The sequence below is a fragment of the Hyalella azteca genome, unplaced genomic scaffold (assembly GCF_000764305.2).
Source record: "Hyalella azteca isolate HAZT.00-mixed unplaced genomic scaffold, Hazt_2.0.2 contig13566, whole genome shotgun sequence".
NCBI classification, from domain to species: Eukaryota; Metazoa; Arthropoda; class Malacostraca; order Amphipoda; family Hyalellidae; genus Hyalella; species Hyalella azteca.
The window spans coordinates 49,186-68,439 of NW_025943482.1; the positions used below are offsets into that span (position 1 = coordinate 49,186).

General features: G+C 36.3%; 1 protein-coding gene and 1 long non-coding RNA gene across 2 annotated transcripts; both read right to left on the bottom strand.

Moving 5' to 3' along the window:
• Window positions 1–2,022: 2,022 nt before the first annotated feature.
• LOC108676788 lies at window positions 2,023–5,013 on the bottom strand. The gene is made up of 3 exons (XR_001931191.2): window positions 4,282–5,013; window positions 2,798–2,977; window positions 2,023–2,545 (listed from the first exon to the last, which is right to left on the bottom strand). It is a non-coding gene; the product is annotated as an uncharacterized LOC108676788 (long non-coding RNA).
• Window positions 5,014–12,594: 7,581 nt separating this feature from the next.
• LOC108676793 (UDP-glycosyltransferase UGT5) lies at window positions 12,595–18,724 on the bottom strand. The gene is made up of 8 exons (XM_018164931.2): window positions 18,529–18,724; window positions 17,683–17,871; window positions 17,015–17,266; window positions 16,314–16,544; window positions 15,511–15,675; window positions 14,942–15,161; window positions 13,227–13,446; window positions 12,595–12,897 (listed from the first exon to the last, which is right to left on the bottom strand). Exons 1-8 carry the CDS (start codon window positions 18,532–18,534, stop codon window positions 12,609–12,611), a joined length of 1,572 nt encoding a protein of 523 aa, XP_018020420.1. The 5' UTR covers window positions 18,535–18,724; the 3' UTR covers window positions 12,595–12,608.
• Between the last annotated feature and the right edge of the window lie 530 nt (window positions 18,725–19,254).

The window sequence follows — 19,254 nt, forward strand, 5'->3', positions numbered from 1 at the left end:
GCCCCTGGCCCAGCAGCTCCTGCATCTGGTGTTGAATCATTTCCAGCTGATGCCTCATTTCTAAAAAAGCGCCGTAGGTAATCTCTGGCTCCCCACGTGCGTCCCTGTCCCATACGCTTGGGCCACTCCCTGGAGTAGCTAGGTCATCCCTCCTTCTCCAAGAACTACCCTCCTCACCGCTCCTTCTACCAGTGTTTCCCGCAACCCTATCACTGCCCTGTCTTCCCTGTGATGGTGGGGACTGTGAGGGTGAGGGAGTGGGCTGGCGTCCAGCAGGAGCCCTTCTTTGTGGGGGTGAATCATTGTTGCCACCTCTCCTGCCGGCTTCCTCCATTCGCTTCCGCGATTTTATGTGAAGAAACCTGCAGTTTTCATACGTGCAATCTTCTTTCTGCATAACACTCCAGCACAACTTAGGGTGATGGAACGCGCAGTCCCTTCCTTTTTTGCACCCTCGTGGGTGCCCGCTTCCGTAGGTACAAAATTTATGGCACAGTCTAGGATGTGAAAATCCTGTGATTGGTTTTATGGGTGAATTGAACTCGTTTAACGCGACGAACTGTTCTCTATTCGAGAGGTAAGACTGAATAAGTGAGAGGAAGGTCCCTCTAATACCATAACGGTGTAGCTTCCCTAAAAGAATTCGGTGATTCACACAATAAAAAGCCTTCTGTAGGTCCAGAAAAAGAGCGACACAGTAATCTTTTGAATGGTACGTCCTAAGAAGGTCTTGAACTAGATAAAATATAGCCATGGTTGTGTTGCTATCCTTACGGAAACCAATTGGTTTTCGGAAACCAATTGGTTTTTGGAAACCAAACTGGTTATTATTTCTAGATAGACTGTATTTAACAACAGTTTGGATGGGATATAAACGTTACGAATTCATATGTCATGCTTCGATTAAAATCGTTGCTTATAATGATGAAAGAAATATCACGCCATGCTTTTATATTTGCCATATTTGACGATTATTATTCAGGCAACTTCTTGTAAAATTGTAGTAAATTACATGCAAAATTTCTGCAAAAATGTTTCTGGCACAATTTTCTGTGAAAATTTTCAGAACTTTGATATTCGAAGAAATTTTATCCAGGCAGCTATACACGGTCCGCCATATTTATGACAACAGATATTTGCTATGAAAATACATTTGTTTATAGAAGGCTTTAATTTATTATAAAGCCTGATATCATCTATTAATTCATCTATTTTATATTGCCAAATTCTAAGGTGTATAAATTTAGTATTACTTATTGCAGTAAATAAAAATGCAGTTATAACCCTTCATAAAATGAGCGAGATTAATTTAGTCATTGCAAATAAGCTCCATATATGTCGTGAAACTGTGCGGAAAGTGGTCAAAAATATTTAAGGAAACTTGTGAAGCATGCAATCGACCTGGTCAATGGAGGAAACGAAGTATCCGAACAAAACAATTGGTCAAAAACACGAGGGAGAAGTTGAGGAGAAACCCTCGTCGCTCAGCTGTAAAATTGGCTGCAGAACAGGAGTCAGTCAGACATCAATGCGTAGAGTCCTCAAAGATGACCTCAAAACCTCCCCTTACAAGATGCAAACAAGGCATGAACTAACAGACCGTCATGAACGAATGAGGCTCGGAAGATGCCAGCACATTCTGGATCTCATTGAGAATGGCACGCTGCCCAACTTGGTGTTTAGTGAGGAGAAGAAATTTAACATTGAACAAAGCGTTAGTCGTCAAAATGACAGAGTTTGAAATAGGGATGGATCTGTGGCAACCAGAACAGTAATGCGACATCAAAATCCCATGTCCGTGATGGTTTGGGCCGTCGTAACAGCTGGGAGGTCTCCACTCGTTTTTGTCCCCTCAGGAGTGAAATTGAACTGTAAGCGATAAATTTCGGAGTTGTTATACCTTGGGGTCGTAAACACTTCAAAGGCTCACCATGGAGTTTTCAACAAGAATCTGCCCCATCACATGGTTCAAACATGACCCAAAACTGGATTCAGGGTCACATCCCAGCGTTCATTAGCAAAAATGAATGGCTCTCAAGAAGCCCTGATTTGGGCTATTTTAGAGAGGAGGGTCTGCAGAACATCTCATGACTCTTTGGATAGTTTGAAGTCTAAATTGAAACGAGAATGGGAAATGATCCCTCAAGGAATGCTGCGATTCTCTTGTGAAGCTTTCCATTGTAGGTTGGAGGCCGTCATTAAAAATAAAGGCGGTCATATTGAATAAATACGTATGAGAATTGTTTAGGTAGTTCTTGACTACATATATACATTAGCTCATCCCATAAGAAATTAATTCACCTGTTCATTGAGAAATAAAAATAACTGCGATGTCATAAATATGGTAGACCATGTGTATAAAATTTCTGTACATCGCATCAAAAACTTCTGAGGGCAAATTCACAAAATTGATTATTATGGCCATTAAAAAACCTTGTTTTCTATAATTCTGGATTGTCGGAAGCTTAACCTGGCCGCCGTGTAGGAAGCATCGAACGTTGGGAAGTTCAAAGACGCTAGGATCTTCACAACGGGAGGAGAAATCCTGAGGAAAACGTTCATTACGCTTAACTGCCTGAATTTAAACATGAAAATTCGTGCGGACAAAAAAGAATTATTGACTCATATATGAATTGTTGTATTTTATTAATATTATTATTATTTATTATTATTATTTTTATTATTATTATTTTCATTATTATTATATTATTTAGTACAAATATTTTTAAAGCCTCCAAAACGAGCAGTTTTAAAGGCAAAAAAGACAATGTTGACTCATATGTGTATTGTTATTTACCTTATGCCTGGTGCGAGCTAATGTCACCAAGAGAGATGCCACTGCCCATGCATGTGTGGGTGGAAGTATTGGAAGTAGCAGGAGAATCTCGCAGTATTGCTGGGGCGCTGAATACTTGTTGTTGAAGAAAGTATTGCTCCATTCAGATGCCATCAGCAGCAGCAACAACGCCTCTGAATGCTGCAAGGAAACACGCGAGTAAATGTATAAAATGATATAAGATGCGCTTCTGACTATGGTAATAGGTTCACGAATTCAGTAATTTGTAAAATAAATGATCACATTGGGAGGTATTTAATTTTTAAAAATTTTCTAAAAGATGAATTCCATTTAAAATTTTGTCAATTTTTGTGGTGGATAAAATCAGCATTCTGTATCCTTCCTAGCCCTGCAATGGCTACATTATTTTTTGTGAATGTTGTCGTTTTTGATGAATATGATGTCCTTTTGAATAGAAAACTACACATGAGATCTATGTGTGTCTACAAAATCAATTGACCAAATAATTCATGTATTTCTTGCAACGTGCAATCATTTAAATATCTTTTGGATGGGGGTTACCGGTACTATAGAAAAATACATGCCTGCCGAAAAAATTAATATCATTATAGTTCTAGGAAAACCATTTCTTAAGGAGACGCATGACGCTTGTATCGCATTTTTAATTGATATGAAAGCAATAATTTTTTATTATATATATCATTTACCCATGACCTGAAAAGACAACTATTAATCGTATTGTGATTTACACAAGGAAACACTGAGGAAAATTTTTAATTGTTTCAGAATATACATATCTTTTGCTGTTTATTTAATTCTTTCATATATTATGTATAATTTCTCATCATATTAAAAAACCTAAAAATTAATTTAATAATATTAATCAACAAATTAGGATATAATATCACTTACGATAATTAATTATCATTAAATCACTTAATGACGACCGATATAATTACGCGGAGTATCAAATTCATAAAATTTTTGAAAATATTGTAAATGAAATATTTCATTTGAAGCTATGAAAGTAGAAACTACAACGATATAACGGGAATAAAAACATAACAATTTACCTATTAAAATAAATTAAGTAATTTTGCACTCCAGCATTATTTGATCTTGGGTTAATATATGGCCTCCATTCGAGAGTTTTTAAGTCATTCGTTCTGAAATATATTCTAAATAGATATCAGAATTTCAGAATCTCGCAAGATCGTAAAATTTATTACCATATTGGTCGTCATGCATATTATATATACAAGGCAGAAATTTCAGTAAGATTGAAGCTTATAGTCTATTTATTGCCTTAGGTAATTAAAGAATTCTACATACGGAGGGGGCGTAATATACATTAATTCCTTCAATTTTGTAAATACTCAACTTATTTAATATCCTAAGGATGCGGTTATATAAGAATATATGTTATTTGAGCAATTACTTGTATTGAACTTAACGTACCGGGAAATTAAAATATAGGTACGCACCTGCATTTTTTTAATGTTTAAAAACTAGTAGAGTCGACAGTGGCCCCGCCAAGGCCGATCTTAATCAAGGCACGTGCATTTTCTGCTGTGTATATTTCACTTGATGAGTAAGAAATAATGCAAGTTTAATTTCGTTGATAGTAACTGCATCGTTTATTAACTGAAATTCTAGAAATCTCTCATCACAATGAATTTTTTAATGGGAGATATTTAAAAACAAACAAAAATTGAAGTTGGCTCCACAACAACATTCTCACAATTTCAGTTTTCAAAAGGTTCCCTTCGTATTTTCATGTAAATATCTGCGATCACATTTATCTTTTATTCCCATTTCTTTCATTGCAAAATGTAATCTATTAAAATTCTTCACTCGCTAGGCGTCTCTATCATTATTAGAAAACTCAAAGAATTAAGAATTCAAACAGAAAAACGCCAACTAATCAAATGGTCCCCTATACCTGCAGTCCTCATATATTCTGATCAACGATTTTCAGGTCGATTAGTAAATTGCACAGATTCTGTTTATGCATTTATAATTTGAATGCTTGTACAACGTCACATCGTCGTAGTTCAAGTGGCGCAAGCGATTTAAAAATTAAGCTTGAGCCATAAAAAAAAATGAGCCATCCTCAAAATACAATCGACATTTTATGCAAGCTTGAAACACGACTGGAATATTTTTCTGTGCTTAAAATGCAACAAGTAAGTGGAGCTCAATTTAAAATAGAACTGGTCGACGAGAAGTTACCTGCTCTACTATTACTGTTGGTGCAAGCACACTTGGCAAGACGCATTTATTCCCGTGACGTAGGAACGGATAAAAAAGTGGTTTTTGAAGGTCATCATAAGAACTTGCTCAAGCACCCAATAACTTCCTGTCTCTAATTGTACAAGATAAATCGAACAAAAAGTACAATAGAACATTAGGAGAAAATTGGTCTCATGCAAGTATTGTGAATCATGCAACATAAATTTCGACATGAAACTTAGTTATTTCTTAATTCCTTGCCGCAGTTTATGTTCATGACGATATGTTAAAAATAAATAAATAAAACATGAATAAATAAATTTTTCACGGCGGTTGACTGAGTGTTGTTGAACAATATTTTTCCCACAGACTAGTCGCTAGAGCAGAAAAATGTCAACAATGTTGAACACAAACATTTCTCACAAAATCCGTCAGTATAAATGCTGGTAACAGAATTTATCAATAACGTGAATTATTTTTGCAATAAAAAGTTGATTTTCCGATTAAATTTAAATTTGCGTTGATGCTTATAGATAAAATGGTAGGCTTTCATTTACCAGAGAACCTAACCCTAAAGTTAGCGCGTGGATTACTTAACATATGTATCATAACATAACATAGTGATGGAGGCGCTAAAGAGTAGGTCTGATGTGGCCTGTGAGCCGATTCTTATACTTTTCGTGACTTGTTCGCAGAAGATCTAAAATCTTGCCATTTCACCGGACCTTTTCAGGACTGGCGATAGTTTGAAATAGCTACTAGACTTCCACCTGGTCCGATATGGTGCTAGGCATTTTAAGTCTGAACATATATTTTTCCTTAAACGTGTACACATATGTAATAGGCTAATAGCTTGGTTTACATATTATAATAAGCGACCAACCTGGTCAGTTTTTTAATACGATCGCTACAGGATTAAATGCACATGGTGGCCAAAATACCAGTAAAATCTTCTAGAAGTAGGGCAACGTGGGGCAGCGCGCCCCCCACTTTTTTAAACTAAAATTTTGATGAAGTTTTAATTGATACGAGGTGGTTCTTTGTTTTGTTTAAAGGTACAACTAATGAGGAATGTATGATGTGAATTAGACGCCTATAGAGTTATTCAATTTTTAATGAAACACTATTTTGTAAAAAGTGTCAAAATGGGCCCATTGCTCCACCCCTGGGGCAATGGGCCCATGGGCTTGGGGCAAGGCGCCCACCCTTGGTTCCTTTACCACAATTGCATATTTTTCTTTTAAAAATTATAAAACAACACTTTACAGTTAAAAATAAGAAAAATGTAATAAAAAAATGACATTCATTCATTTATTATAACAACTCAAAAATCATATCCATAACTTGAAAAAAATATACTCTTGGCTTAAAAAATCTATCACTGACGTGAAGAAAAATATTTCATTGACATAACATTATATATCCTTGACTTGAAAAAGATATCTTTGCGATAAAAAATTCGTCCTTGACATGAAAAAATGTATCCTTGACTAGAAAAAATATAAGATTTCAGCCAACACCATAAAAACTCTCATCAACTTTTGGCTCATTGGTGTTGACTGAAATCAACTTTTGGCAAGGCAAGAGTCAATAACTCGAAAAGTGGTCATAAATACGCATAACTAGAAACTAAACCTGATGCCTTGAGGCGGCAAATCAAAAAATCATGCAATATGAAGTGTAATTTGTAATGCAAAAAGCTAGTCATAGTTTGAAAAGGTCACTGAGACAAATCTAATGATGTATAATACAAGACTTCACCATGGGCGCTTTGCCCCGTGACACGCGTGGGCCCGTTGCCCCCACTAGGTATCATTTCAATTTATGTCGTGTCAACATTTTATTTTAAAAGCTAATAGTCTAAACTTGGTCTCAAAATTATCCCTATAAATATTACTTTGAAAAAATGATTCAAAGTAATTTCAAAATCTTCATCTATAGTAATGGAAAAAACTTTATTTAGCGGCAAAAAAATTTTTACCTGGACTAAAACAGTTATTCGCAAAGAACTTAATAACGCGAACACTTAGCAAAACGTAAATCCGTACACTTAATCCCAGTAAAACTGTCGACCGGCGGTAGAGAACACGGACCAATATCTGCCATACTTAGCGAGAAACCCGCTATGGGCCCTTGACCCGCAGTGGGCTCGCTGCCCCATGTTACCCTATTTTCCGGAAAACGCTCGTCTCTACAGGGACGAGCAGCGCTGCTTCCAAGGTCAGAACAAAATTAAAATTTCAGCGTGCATTTAAAATAATAATCCCCTATTTGGGGCAAAATATCAGAAGAGATGCAATTTTGAAAGACAATTTGGACTTGCCAGAAGATCAATACAAAATTTCTTACATTTATTGATGGCTGAAACTTGATGCAAGACTAGTTGATGCCAATCAAGGCTGCAAGCAGAACTTGAACTGCCATTTACCTAGTAATTAATGTTTTTTGCTTAAAAACATTCTCACTGACTGAAATTTCTTAACTTCAGCATGGAACTTCAGCCATGGAACTTCAGCCACGGTTCATGGTCTACTTCATACCAGATTATGGAAATAGACAATATCAAATCTTTTCTGCAGATTGTGAAGTATGTGAAACCATTCCTACCAACCCCCTCCTGCTAGATCTATTACGACCATCAACAGACAACCACTATAATATGTGAAAAATGTTATCTCATGTTCAGTTCAGTTCAGTTCTCTCCGCGCCATAAGGCGCACAAGGCTTTGACGTCACTCCTCCACTGGGTCCGGTTTGCAGCTGCCTGCCGTGCTATGTTCCACGAGTTCCAGCCTGCTCTGTTTCTCTCCTCTTCCACCATTCGCCTCCAAGTTGTTTTTGGGCGTCCCCTCTTCCTCCTTCCTTCAGGTGCCCACCCGAGGGCCACAGCACAGTCGCTTGCTCTGTCATTCCTCAACACATGTCCCACCCAGTTCCACCTCCGTCTCCCCACCACCTCACTGATTTTCTCCACTTCTGTCATATCAACAACCGACTTGTTTGAGATGTGTTGCTGCCATCGGATCTTGCAAATCTTCCGTAAGCATTTGGTCTGAAAGATATCTAGTTTTCTTTCTTCTCCCTTGGTTAGTTTCCAGGTCTCACATCCATATAACAAAACTGAAAGAACCAGGCTCTTGAACAGGGAGGTTTTGGTCTTTTTGCTGATGTTTCTGGCTTGCCAGATGTTTGTTAGTCTTTTGAATTGCGCGCTTGCCATTGCCACTCGCCTCCTCACATCCACTGTGCTCCCACCATCTTTAGTGACGTTTGCACCCAGATATGTGAAGCTCTCCACTTCCTCCACCTCGCTCTCTCCAGCCCTCATGCTTGTTGTTGCTCCTGCGGTTGACCGTCAATATCTTGCATTTCTTGGCATTCAGTTTTAGCCCCACTTTTGCTGCATTACTTTCTAACCTGGTTGTTTTTTGCTGCAGGTGATTCATTGTTGAAGACAGAAGGGATCACGGAGCACTGAAAGTCCTCGTAGAGAGTCCTGACTAGCCGGATCAGCTTCTGAGGTATTCCATATTGGCGCATGATGGCCCAAAGGCTGTCTCGGTGTATTGAATCAAATGCCTTCTCAAAATCAACGAAGTGGACGTACAATGTAGCGTTCCACTCGTTGGCTTGCTCTAGGATGTTTCTGAGAATGAATATCTGGTCGACAGTTCCTCTTCTCCTCCTGAAGCCTGCTTGTTCCTTCCTGAGCAATGTATCCACTCCACCTTGTATCCTGTTGATGAGGATCTTGCTGAGCACCAGCTCATGTTCAAGTGATCGCATTATTGCACGGAAGCGTCCTCTGCTAGCCGCACTGTTCTCATTATGAAATTTACTGAAATTAAAATTAATGTGAGAAATTTCTGATGTATTCTTTAAACCGTGGAGAAGAGTAAGAGAATACACGATTTCGTGATGCTTATAGAACAGTTTCTGGAAAGGTATACACGTTATTCCGATTACAATTATTTCGATCAAGGCTTTCTGTGATTTTATGAAACGAGATTCGGGTTTGTTTTGTATGTTTTAAAATGGCTTGTAGGCTGTACATGTTCAATTCAATTTCGGAAAGACCTTAAACGAGAGACGCTAAAATTGTTTGCAAAATTTAGCATTATATCGTCGAAGTGAAATACTTCCTTATAGGATGAACACCTTCAACAAAGGAATTAAATCTAACCATTAAGTTTATTTGTTTGATCAAGTGAAATTTTTGCCCTCGCTGCCTTCTATCCCGTTTTTTCTGTGACGACAGATGGCTTACGATATGCCTAATGTAATTGAATAATAACTGCCTTTAAATCTTAAATTACTCATGTGATCGGGAGGTATATCTAGCAAAACTTTTGAATATTACAATCGTTTATAGAGAAACCTTCTCTTTTGTCTCCATTCTTCAAGGTAAACACTTTCTAATATAATGCATCAACTCACAGGTAATAGCCAAACTTCCACGTTCGTAATTTCGAATTCCCCACTTACCATGCCTTAATATCGCAAAGGCCCAGTTTTTTCGGCTGTTTTTTCTTTATCATTCGATCCGTCCGAATGAGACCACAGAAGTGCCTGCAAGCAAACGAGTTCCGATGAAATGAGAGTCTCTGAAATTTTCCTGAAAATAAAGTCAATGTGTAGAGAGAACAAGTCAGAATAAATAGGGAAGGAATAACTGTAAAAGAAATGAAAATTTATTGACGATCCTGTTGCACTGCGGTCTGACAATGTACTGCACGGCGGCTAAGCGATTTCGCGGCATTCAAAACCTTTACCCGCAAAAAAAAAACATTTAATAAGTTTGGCATCACGGTCATCTATGTCCTGCACTATTCTTTCATTCTGTATGCTGGAAATGCTTCTGTGCACTCAGAAAATTAAATGGATCAAATTGCCGTGAACAAATCGATCGTGAATCGTGAACAAATCCTGACCCACATGCTCATTTTACAGTGAGTGAAATTGATTTTACTTTTGTAGATTGCACTGCAACGATGCGATTGCTCTGTGGCAGCTCGATTGCTCTGTGGCAGCTCGATTGCTCTGTGGCAGCTCGATTGTTCTGTGGCAGCTCGATTGCTCTGTGGCAGCTCGATTGCTCTGTGGCAGCTCGATTGCTCTGTGGCAGCTCGATTGCTCTGTGGCAGCTCGATTGCTCTGTAGCGAGGAAACAAACAGCACTGCGGAGACACAATTGTATAGGGCGCAACAATGCACTGCACCGCAACACGCCAAAATCATGGCACATTAGTTCCGATTAGTTCACACAAATATACAATAAACGGTGTCCTGCAGGTGAAGTACACACTCGGATCTCTCTCTCTCTCTGAATAATTGATGAAAGATGCGCTAGCAGGAAATAATCATGTAGGACTTTACAATGTTAATTTTCGAGTATTGAAAAACTGTACAATGATATTTTCGCGCGTCAATTTCACTTAAACATATATAATATCACCTTCGTCAAACGTATGAAGTTAAACTTTTGGAGTGAGAAGACTAATTACCAGGTAAAAGGTGGCAGATTTTAGTATAATTTTAATGTCTTGTGCCACTCGCCGAAATTCTTGTTTCTAATATAATGATTTGTCAAATGAAAGGTGATCTTCAGGACGGATCGTTTTGTATTAAAGCTGTTCCCTATTTTCAAAAGCTTTGTACGTTAGTTTATGTTATTGCTTGATTTACGGAGAAAATTCTCAAGTCTGGGTAAGTATTAGTCATTGAGCCAACTCTTAAATTGGCAAGTTATAATGATAGGTTATAAAATAATTTGCGGATAACGTTCTCGCATCTATTTTATACACAATTTCTTGGTAAAATTTAGTATTTACGCTTGTTGATCGTCTCCTGTCACGAGGCAAGATCGTAGATCTCTAACGTAATCGAAAATTATTCTTACCTTTAACCTTGCATCTGTGATGACCTCGTGTTTAAACAGCTTTACTACCCTCCTTAAAATAAAATCTTACTTGGCAACCTAATTTGAGTTAGCGTAAATGTGTTTTCCTTTTGTTTAGTGTAATGATATGGCGTGTTCAAGCCCCTTGTGTCCAGGCCTTTGAATGTACTTTTCTGGCTTTGTGTCAGGTATTAAAACCCGTAGGGCTTTTGGCTCCCTGAAGTATTGCCGGCTTCTGCCGGCTTTAACGTACATGCTTGCATGTCTTTAACTTTGCTAAGAGTGAATACACCTTTAACTCTTTTTTCCCTTTTTTACATTCATATAGTTCTCTTATTTATGATTATCGAATTATTAAACTGCATTTTTGAGCTATAACTTGAATTGATTGTTAGATAAGCTTTTTAATCTGCGTATCTGTATTTTTTACCAGATAAGAATCCGCCCTTCCACCGCGAATTGCAACCTGGTCATCGCGGCGGCTTACTCCATTATTATCTTAACCTGCTGTTTATTCTTCACACTCTGAATACTCCTGAATTATTGCACAGTAAACACGTTCTCACGATGAGATTTTGGCAGAGAAAGACGCGCAATTGTGTACCAGTGACTCATTCCTTGTATATTCGAATATTGTTATCCTCAACCCTTAATTTCGGTACTTTTACTGATATCCACAATTTTACCCGCAGACCCAATCACTAGTGCGTTTATCAGTTTATTGCATGACCGCTGCTCATCTACTGCGTTCGAGAAAAGTTTCTTCGGTTTCACTGCGTTTTATTATTTCCGAATTCAACAAAATTCAAAATTCTCGAATATATCTTCAGGAATTAATAACGACCAACTGGATAGAACAAGTTAACGGAGAACAATCTCAAAACTTTGTTATTGTATTCGAGGAGCGAAGCCTGAAGAATAACTGAGTTTCCCCAATAACAAAATTTTCACAATTTTTCATTTTTCGCTAAGTGAATAAGAATTCTCTATAAATAAAATTCGATAAATTTATTGCAAATAAAAAAACACTGCAATTTATTTAATTTAAAAAAATAAGTTGTCGATAAGTTTTTAATAATTCGACAGATTATCTCATCAATTTAGAAAGTAGGAAAACTTTTATAGAGAAAAGTAATGTACGAGTCAAAATTCAGATTTTCGGTGGCAAAAATGCACTAGCTGTTCGTAAAAAGTAAATAGTAAAGACTATTTAAAGTTCGTATCTTGAAATAGTAAAGACTTTCAACTTTCTTTTTTCAAATTTCTTCATATCAACTGCAATGATATAAAAATGACATAAAATGCATATGATGGTGTGTTAGAGGAAATGAATCTTATCGATATAATTACTTTGTACAGGTATTCGGCGTACTATATCTATGGAATCGTGAACACGTGCATAAAATTCAATTTCACTTATTTCTTGCAGAAAACTCATTACACCCAAAATAACTAGTAGAACAATCATTTTACAATAATAAGAATAGTAATCATTTCAATTAAAACAGTGTCAACAAATTTGACGGAGTTCAGGAGCAGCGGCATTGAATACCCGTTGTAAATATTACAAAGCTCGTCGTGTGTGCTTAAATTTGAAGCGTTATTGAAACTTCAGGCGGTTCAAATTAATATTAATCGAAAATTTTCTCAATTCTTGGCTTTTGAATTAATATTAAAAAATTATTCCTGTAAATTATCACATTTATTTTTATTGTAATCTATTCTTCTTGCGAATTGCGTAGTAGATCTCCATTTCCACATCCATTGAATAAGCAATAACCCAAAGAATATTGAGACAATGAAGTCGAGACCAAATAACTTTATGAAAGAATGCCCTCGGGCAGGAGACTGGAGGTGCGGCGCCCCCTGGTGTCTCGCTGCGTACTCGGTCCAGTAGACCGCCGTGTCCAGCGGCGAGACGAGCTGGTCTCGAAATATGCGAGACAAATCCCCCATTTTGCGTCGGTAACTGATAAAAATGAAATATTCAAATTAAATTTTGCATTCCTATGAAATCTAGGTTTCGGACAATGAATGAATCATGCGATAACGAAAAACAACATTTCATCTGACGCGACAAAAATTAGTTCTACTCATGTTTCATTACATCTCTACATATTACGTTTAAGTTCTGTTAAATGCAAAAAAAAATCTTAGCAATATCATTTGACAAGTTTACACAGACAATGAAATGTATCGTTATGACTCAGTGTTAGTACGAAATTAATAATTTAACCTGGCAGCAAGAATATTAAGCATTTTTTATGCAACATGCTAAAATTATATGAAAGTGTTTACCTCGGATTAAGAATGACTTCTTCAATGGCGTTTTCCAAGTTTTTCTCGTCCAGTATGTCCCATGAAAGTAAAATGGCGGCACCGTGTTTTTGCAGAAGAAAAGCTGTTCTGTGTTGATCCAGAAGAGCTGGCAAGCCAACGATCGGCACGGCGTTCTGAATTGCCTCTACGGCGCCGCCTAATCCGCAGTGACTGACGAATGCCTTCACGTTAGGATGTGCTAAAAACAATTAAAAAATCTGGATAAAAAGGCAATTAATAAATCTATTGAGAGATCGATGAGCCCACTAAAGTGCCCATCCTTAAAGAACGTATTCAATTCAAACTGTGCTTAATGTTCATTTTTTCACGGTCTCAACCAGAACTTTCAATAAATAACAATTATGACTATATATATTTTAAAAGTGGTGATTAATAAAGCAATAATGATTAATAACATTAATTATGGATTCTCTTTTTAGATTAAAATGTCGATTACGAGGTTACTTTACGCGCACATACACTCGCACAAACATACAACAATCGGCTTAGGTTGAGCATGATAAGTAGGTGGGCTGAAATATTATCCTTCTCAGGGCTTCGCCCGCTTTATTTGGACGCAATGATGCACACGACTACATGTATTTCGGACCATGTGCCAACATATGTCAATTTATCAATATTAGTTTCAAATGAAAGGAAAAATTTTATTACGTACGTAAACACAAAGCTAGCCTATAGAGGGTTCAATGAAACGTTTGTAGGTTATTTTCAGAGTGGTTGTAATTATTAACATATCATTTAAGTTCTATTTCATTTCATGATTTTCATAAGGTAACTTTTAGTCATAGTCGTTTTTTATTGTTACTACATTGTTACTACATTGTGTTCAGTCATAGTCGTCAACTACCCTTGTTACTACATTTTGTCGTAAATACCAACAATGAAAATCACTATTGACTACCTATCTCTGGAGCAGCCTTCGCTGTTTTTGAGTGAATTTCGCTTCTAAGTCCAAATTTATGGACACTCAAGTTATAGCTATCTTATATAAGGTACGAACAAAAATTCATTCCAGTCGCCTCATGAGGGCGTAATATATTTAATACTACATATGTATTTTTCGATGGTTGCTCTACAAATTGTTTACATGTGTGAAGGTTATCATCAGCCTGGAACTGAAATTCGTTCACAGTGTCCACTTTGAACAGACAGAATATTCATGCCGTACATCTGAGAGATCAGCAGCAAATATCATATCATTCTGGGTATTTAAGAAAAATTTGTGTCATAACAGATATTAGTACGGCGGATATATTTTTTAATAGTTAAACTTGTGAATAAACTTTGTCTTTCTTAATCTGTTTATTTTTTTTTCTTTACGAGCGATGCAGATCAGGTAAGTGTACAATTTCTCACATATTTTTTTAAATCGTGTATTGAATGGAAGAAAACATTTATTGTTATAAAATTCGGTAAATAAGTTTTTTATGAGATAAAAAAAATATTTTCGAGGTGTTAGCTCTAATTCAAGAAATGTGTTGTGCCCTGTAGAATTAATGTAAATGCGTGTCCTTACTGATTACTCATTTCCTCAGCAATTGTCAGTCGTACGAGTAAAAATTTGAACGATTATAATTTATTTTAGGTCAAAGTTAGGAGCTCGTTTATCTTATAAATAATTATGTACAAATACTTATTTTTTATATATATTTATCTTGAAAATAAGCACTCACCTAGAATAGTCTGTTGAGGAACAGAGTCGACGTAAAGAACGTTATCAGTTCTTTTGTACTTCTGTTTAGAAATTTTCACGATGACTTTATAACGAAGTTTGGAGAAGACGGAAAACAATATTTTCTTGTTTTCGGGGGGGATGTTGTCGTCTGTCAGGACTGAAATCCCGAAGCTCACGTAAACTACGGGCTTTTCTCCAGAAAGGAAGTCGGCTATATCCTGAGAATTATCATATATTGAGACCATTAAAAAAACTGTAAGATTTGAAAGATATTTGTTAAGACTTTTCATGTAAAGCGGGTTAAAAATTATATGAAATTAATTCAAAAACAATATTCAATAGTGCGCATTAAACGCATATGAGTTGATACTGCCCGCAGTTTATTCCAATTAATTTTAATACTTATACCTACGTGATTTAAACTATTCATTTTTACTTCCATTTCATCATAATTATAGTTTAGTGTCATTAAACGGTCCGAGGATGAACTCAATTCTTTTCAAAATTACATGTTTTATCTATGTCAGTCAAGTGTCATAAAAGTTTTTTCGTATTATTTTATCTCACCTCAGGTAAGTCTGACAAGGGGCGCAGGACAATACCTCCTATTGGTATTTGGTTCGGAAGTAGCGGCATAGGACCATCCAGGGCCAGAATTGTATTGATGAAGTGGACGCTGGCGTTACGTTCTAGTTCAGTCAACGTTCGGCTATCAGGTACGTTTGTCTCGAGCTGAAATCAATCAATGAAGGTCAACAAATTTCTTCAGATATACCGTGTGGTTTCAATATGAAATGTAGCTTCAACATGATCACTTTCGGATCACTTTCATGTGTCCGAAATGTTGAAATGTAGCTTCAACATGATCACTTTCATGTGTCCGAAATGTTGAAATGTAGCTTCAAAATGATCACTTTAATTTGTCCGAAATTTTGAAATGTAGCTTCAAAATGATCACTTTAATTTGTCCGAAATGTTGAAATGTAGCTTCAACATGATCACTTTAATGTGTCCGAAATGTTGAAATGTAGCTTCAAAATGATCACTTTAATTTGTCCGAAATGTTGAAATGTAGCTTCAACATGATCACTTTCATGTGTCCGAAATGTTAGATCACATTGAAAGGTGATGATGAGCTATAGTTCCATGGGAACTGAATGTATTAATTTAATTTAGAATTTAAATTTAAATTTACTACTTAATTAACTTTTTTATTTTAATTTTTAAAATTAATTTACTTAACTTATTTTATTTTATTTAGTATTTTAATTGAATTCTCAACAAGTACTGTTTATTTAATTGGAGTTTGTCCATTTAGAACCGTATTTATTCGTTTGATCATGAAAATTCAAGTTCATACCACAACTTACTGTTTTAGTGGCGCAATGAAGAAGTAGACCGAAGAAAATGTAAGAGAATATATTGGTTATCAGGTTTTTTATACGATCCATCAATGAATTTGAATGAGGGAAATCGAATGACCTTCCCTCGGCCACGTAAAGAGGGTTCTGGACATTGCCGAGCTGGGCGCTCTGGTAGGCGTTCAGTGAGAGCGAAGAGTAGAGGACGTACGGCATCTCGTTGAGAAGAGGGTACATCACCTGAGAAAATACGGACGTATAATACGAGACTTGCACAACTTGTTCACGGGAATGTTAATTATACTTTCGACGAATATTTTCGTTATTAGCCAGAATTTGAAATTTTGTCAACCTCTGGTTATATCATGCGTGGCGTAGTCTGACGTATTCTCAATCATTTCGCATTAACGTTACAATTATTCCTAACGTAGATTATTCATAAGATTTCTAATCAGTTCAAATACACGTTTTTCAAATAAGTTTTGTCTCTCACATACTTCAAGAATTCGAGTTTCCATTAATAAGTTTATCAGATTAAGTATTTTATTTCGTTTCATGAATCTAATGACAACTGCCTGTTTTCCCCTGAAAAACTTTCAAAAGGGAATACAGGGACATTTATTTCTTTAAATTTAGTTCAGTGCGGATTGGGTTGTATGTTGCATACTTTTTAAATTCAGGTTAAATTTTGACGACGTCCGTGTACTCACGGCCATAGCAAAATCTTCAACAACGATGAGATCAAATTCTTTGCGACTTTTGTAGAGTTTTTGGAATGCCGCCGAAGAGCTCATCTTCTCGGCAATACCGTCTAGCGAATTAAGAATTTTGGTAAATTCAGTAACAAAGTTGCTGTCTTTGCCATACTTATGTGGTATTTGTTCGGTAATCGTGATGCCGTGGTAGATGCAAGTTACGTTTGGGAACTCGAAGATGTTCGGGTCATCGCACAGCATGGAGACCTAGGCAGTGAGATGTTCAAAGAATTTTTTTCAAACAACAATGCCTGCGATAGCGGTGAAATTTTTCATCAATAAGCGGGTAGAGTACATAAATATTTTTCGTTTTCAACATTCTGCACGACTGTTTCATTTTAGATTCCGAGACTTTTTTTTTTTAATTTAGAAGAAAGTCGTCACTCGACCAGTATAGCTTAAAACACATTACATATAAATTAATTTGATTCAATGTATTAAACAAAACTACACCCTTTTAACGATAACATTCCAAAATTCATTTGTGATCTTGCACATTATAGATAAGAAATAACACCGCAGACGCCGTTATACAATTAAAGACACTGTAGTAACACGCTGCACGACGCTTCTGGTGACGCGAGCAAGATAATTAAACTAAAATATAGCGTCGTGTTTCTTACCTCGTGCCCCCTGTGTGCCAACGCCACCGCAAGTGGGGCGACGGCCCACGTGTGGCTGGTTACAGGAGTCGGGAGCAGGAAGAGGAACTTGAAGTGTTGCTGGGGCGCTGGCAAGGAGCTGTTGTAGTACAGATCAGTTCTCTTGGCTGCGCATGTAGACGCTGCCAGCAGCAGCGACAATACCGCCAACTGCCATGATATGGCATAAATAAACGTTAAGATTTTAAAGTAAAGAAAACGTTAAAAACGTTAGAAAAGCAAAGGAAGGTTGAGCGTGACATAATATTTTGAAGCTTTAGTGCAAAGTACCAACTACGTAAATTTTACTGTTAATTTAAAATAATATGCTTTAAAAAATTACTTTTTAGAGACAACACTTCCAAAGAGGCTATTGTCTCTTGGTCTCTGATTTTACACATGTGCAATGAATTTCTAATTTTAGTTGCAAATATTAAAAAAAGTATTTCTATTTTATTTTTAATTTCAAAAAATATTTAAATTAATAAAATTATGTATTATGTCAATTGATGCAAGCACTGTCTCCAACTTGACGCAAGTTTGCAAAACTTCAGATCAATTAGACAATTAGAAGTGTGTTAAATATCGATTATAAGATTTGTAGCAGACAGACAAACAAAGAAACAAACAACAAGAAGTGAAGTTAGAGAGAAATGTGGTAAAAAGCAGTAATAACCCTTGACATGAAAGAATTTTGATGCTTTGTTCTGACTTTAATTTATATTTATAAAACTGAGACGAGCGCATACGTATGGTTTCTATTGCATGTCATTATTTACTTCCTTACCCACGCTTGAAGGGCATTTTTTGAACTTCGTTAATACTTACATGCATTTTGTTATCTGTAGAGTTATCCGGCTTGTCTGAACGAATCGATGCGGAAACTTGATTGATGTTCAATAATTAGCACCACGATGCAAATTTTAAAGCGGATACCACTTATAAAAGTTTTTCATTAGAATATTGTTAAACTAAGAAAATACATGGTTTGTTACATATTTATGTTTTTAAGTAATATCTGTAAATAGTGAAAAAATTGTATGAAAACACAAGAGTGTTTATTTGGTATTATTAGTAATACAGTATTTTTTGCACTTTGCAGGCTTTTCTACTGAAAACCAATTTATTACAGTTGTCAATTAATGACCGAATTAATTATTATTTAATTATTATTATTTAATTAATATCAATTATTTAATAGCTGTTGATAAAGTAACCGGCCGCTACCAGCCTTGGGAAGTGGTACTGACACTCTCCACAGCGCTATTTTATGTTGCTAATTAGGTGAAAATCGGTTTTGTTTTGACCACATTAAGGGTATAAATGTCTTTAAATGTGTGCATTATTGAATTTCAGCTCAAAAATCGTGAAAAATTTTGTAACAAACGTGATGGAGCAGTCCCAATACAATCGTATCAACAACGAACGAGCGTCAACCGACTCACTGAGACAATTGTGGACGGTGGTGGCTGCATTACGCTCTTTCTAATTTGTTCATGCTATGGGAGGGTGCCATGAATTTATATGTGTAACCACTTATATTTGGTAAATATT

Coding starts and splice junctions, on each gene's coding strand:
- LOC108676793 (XM_018164931.2), bottom strand. Junction 16,545..17,014: donor TTGAAGATTTTGCTATGGCC/GTGAGTACACGG, acceptor GTATTTTCTCAG/GTGATGTACCCTCTTCTCAA. Junction 13,447..14,941: donor TCCTCAACAGACTATTCTAG/GTGAGTGCTTAT, acceptor AATTGTTTTTAG/CACATCCTAACGTGAAGGCA.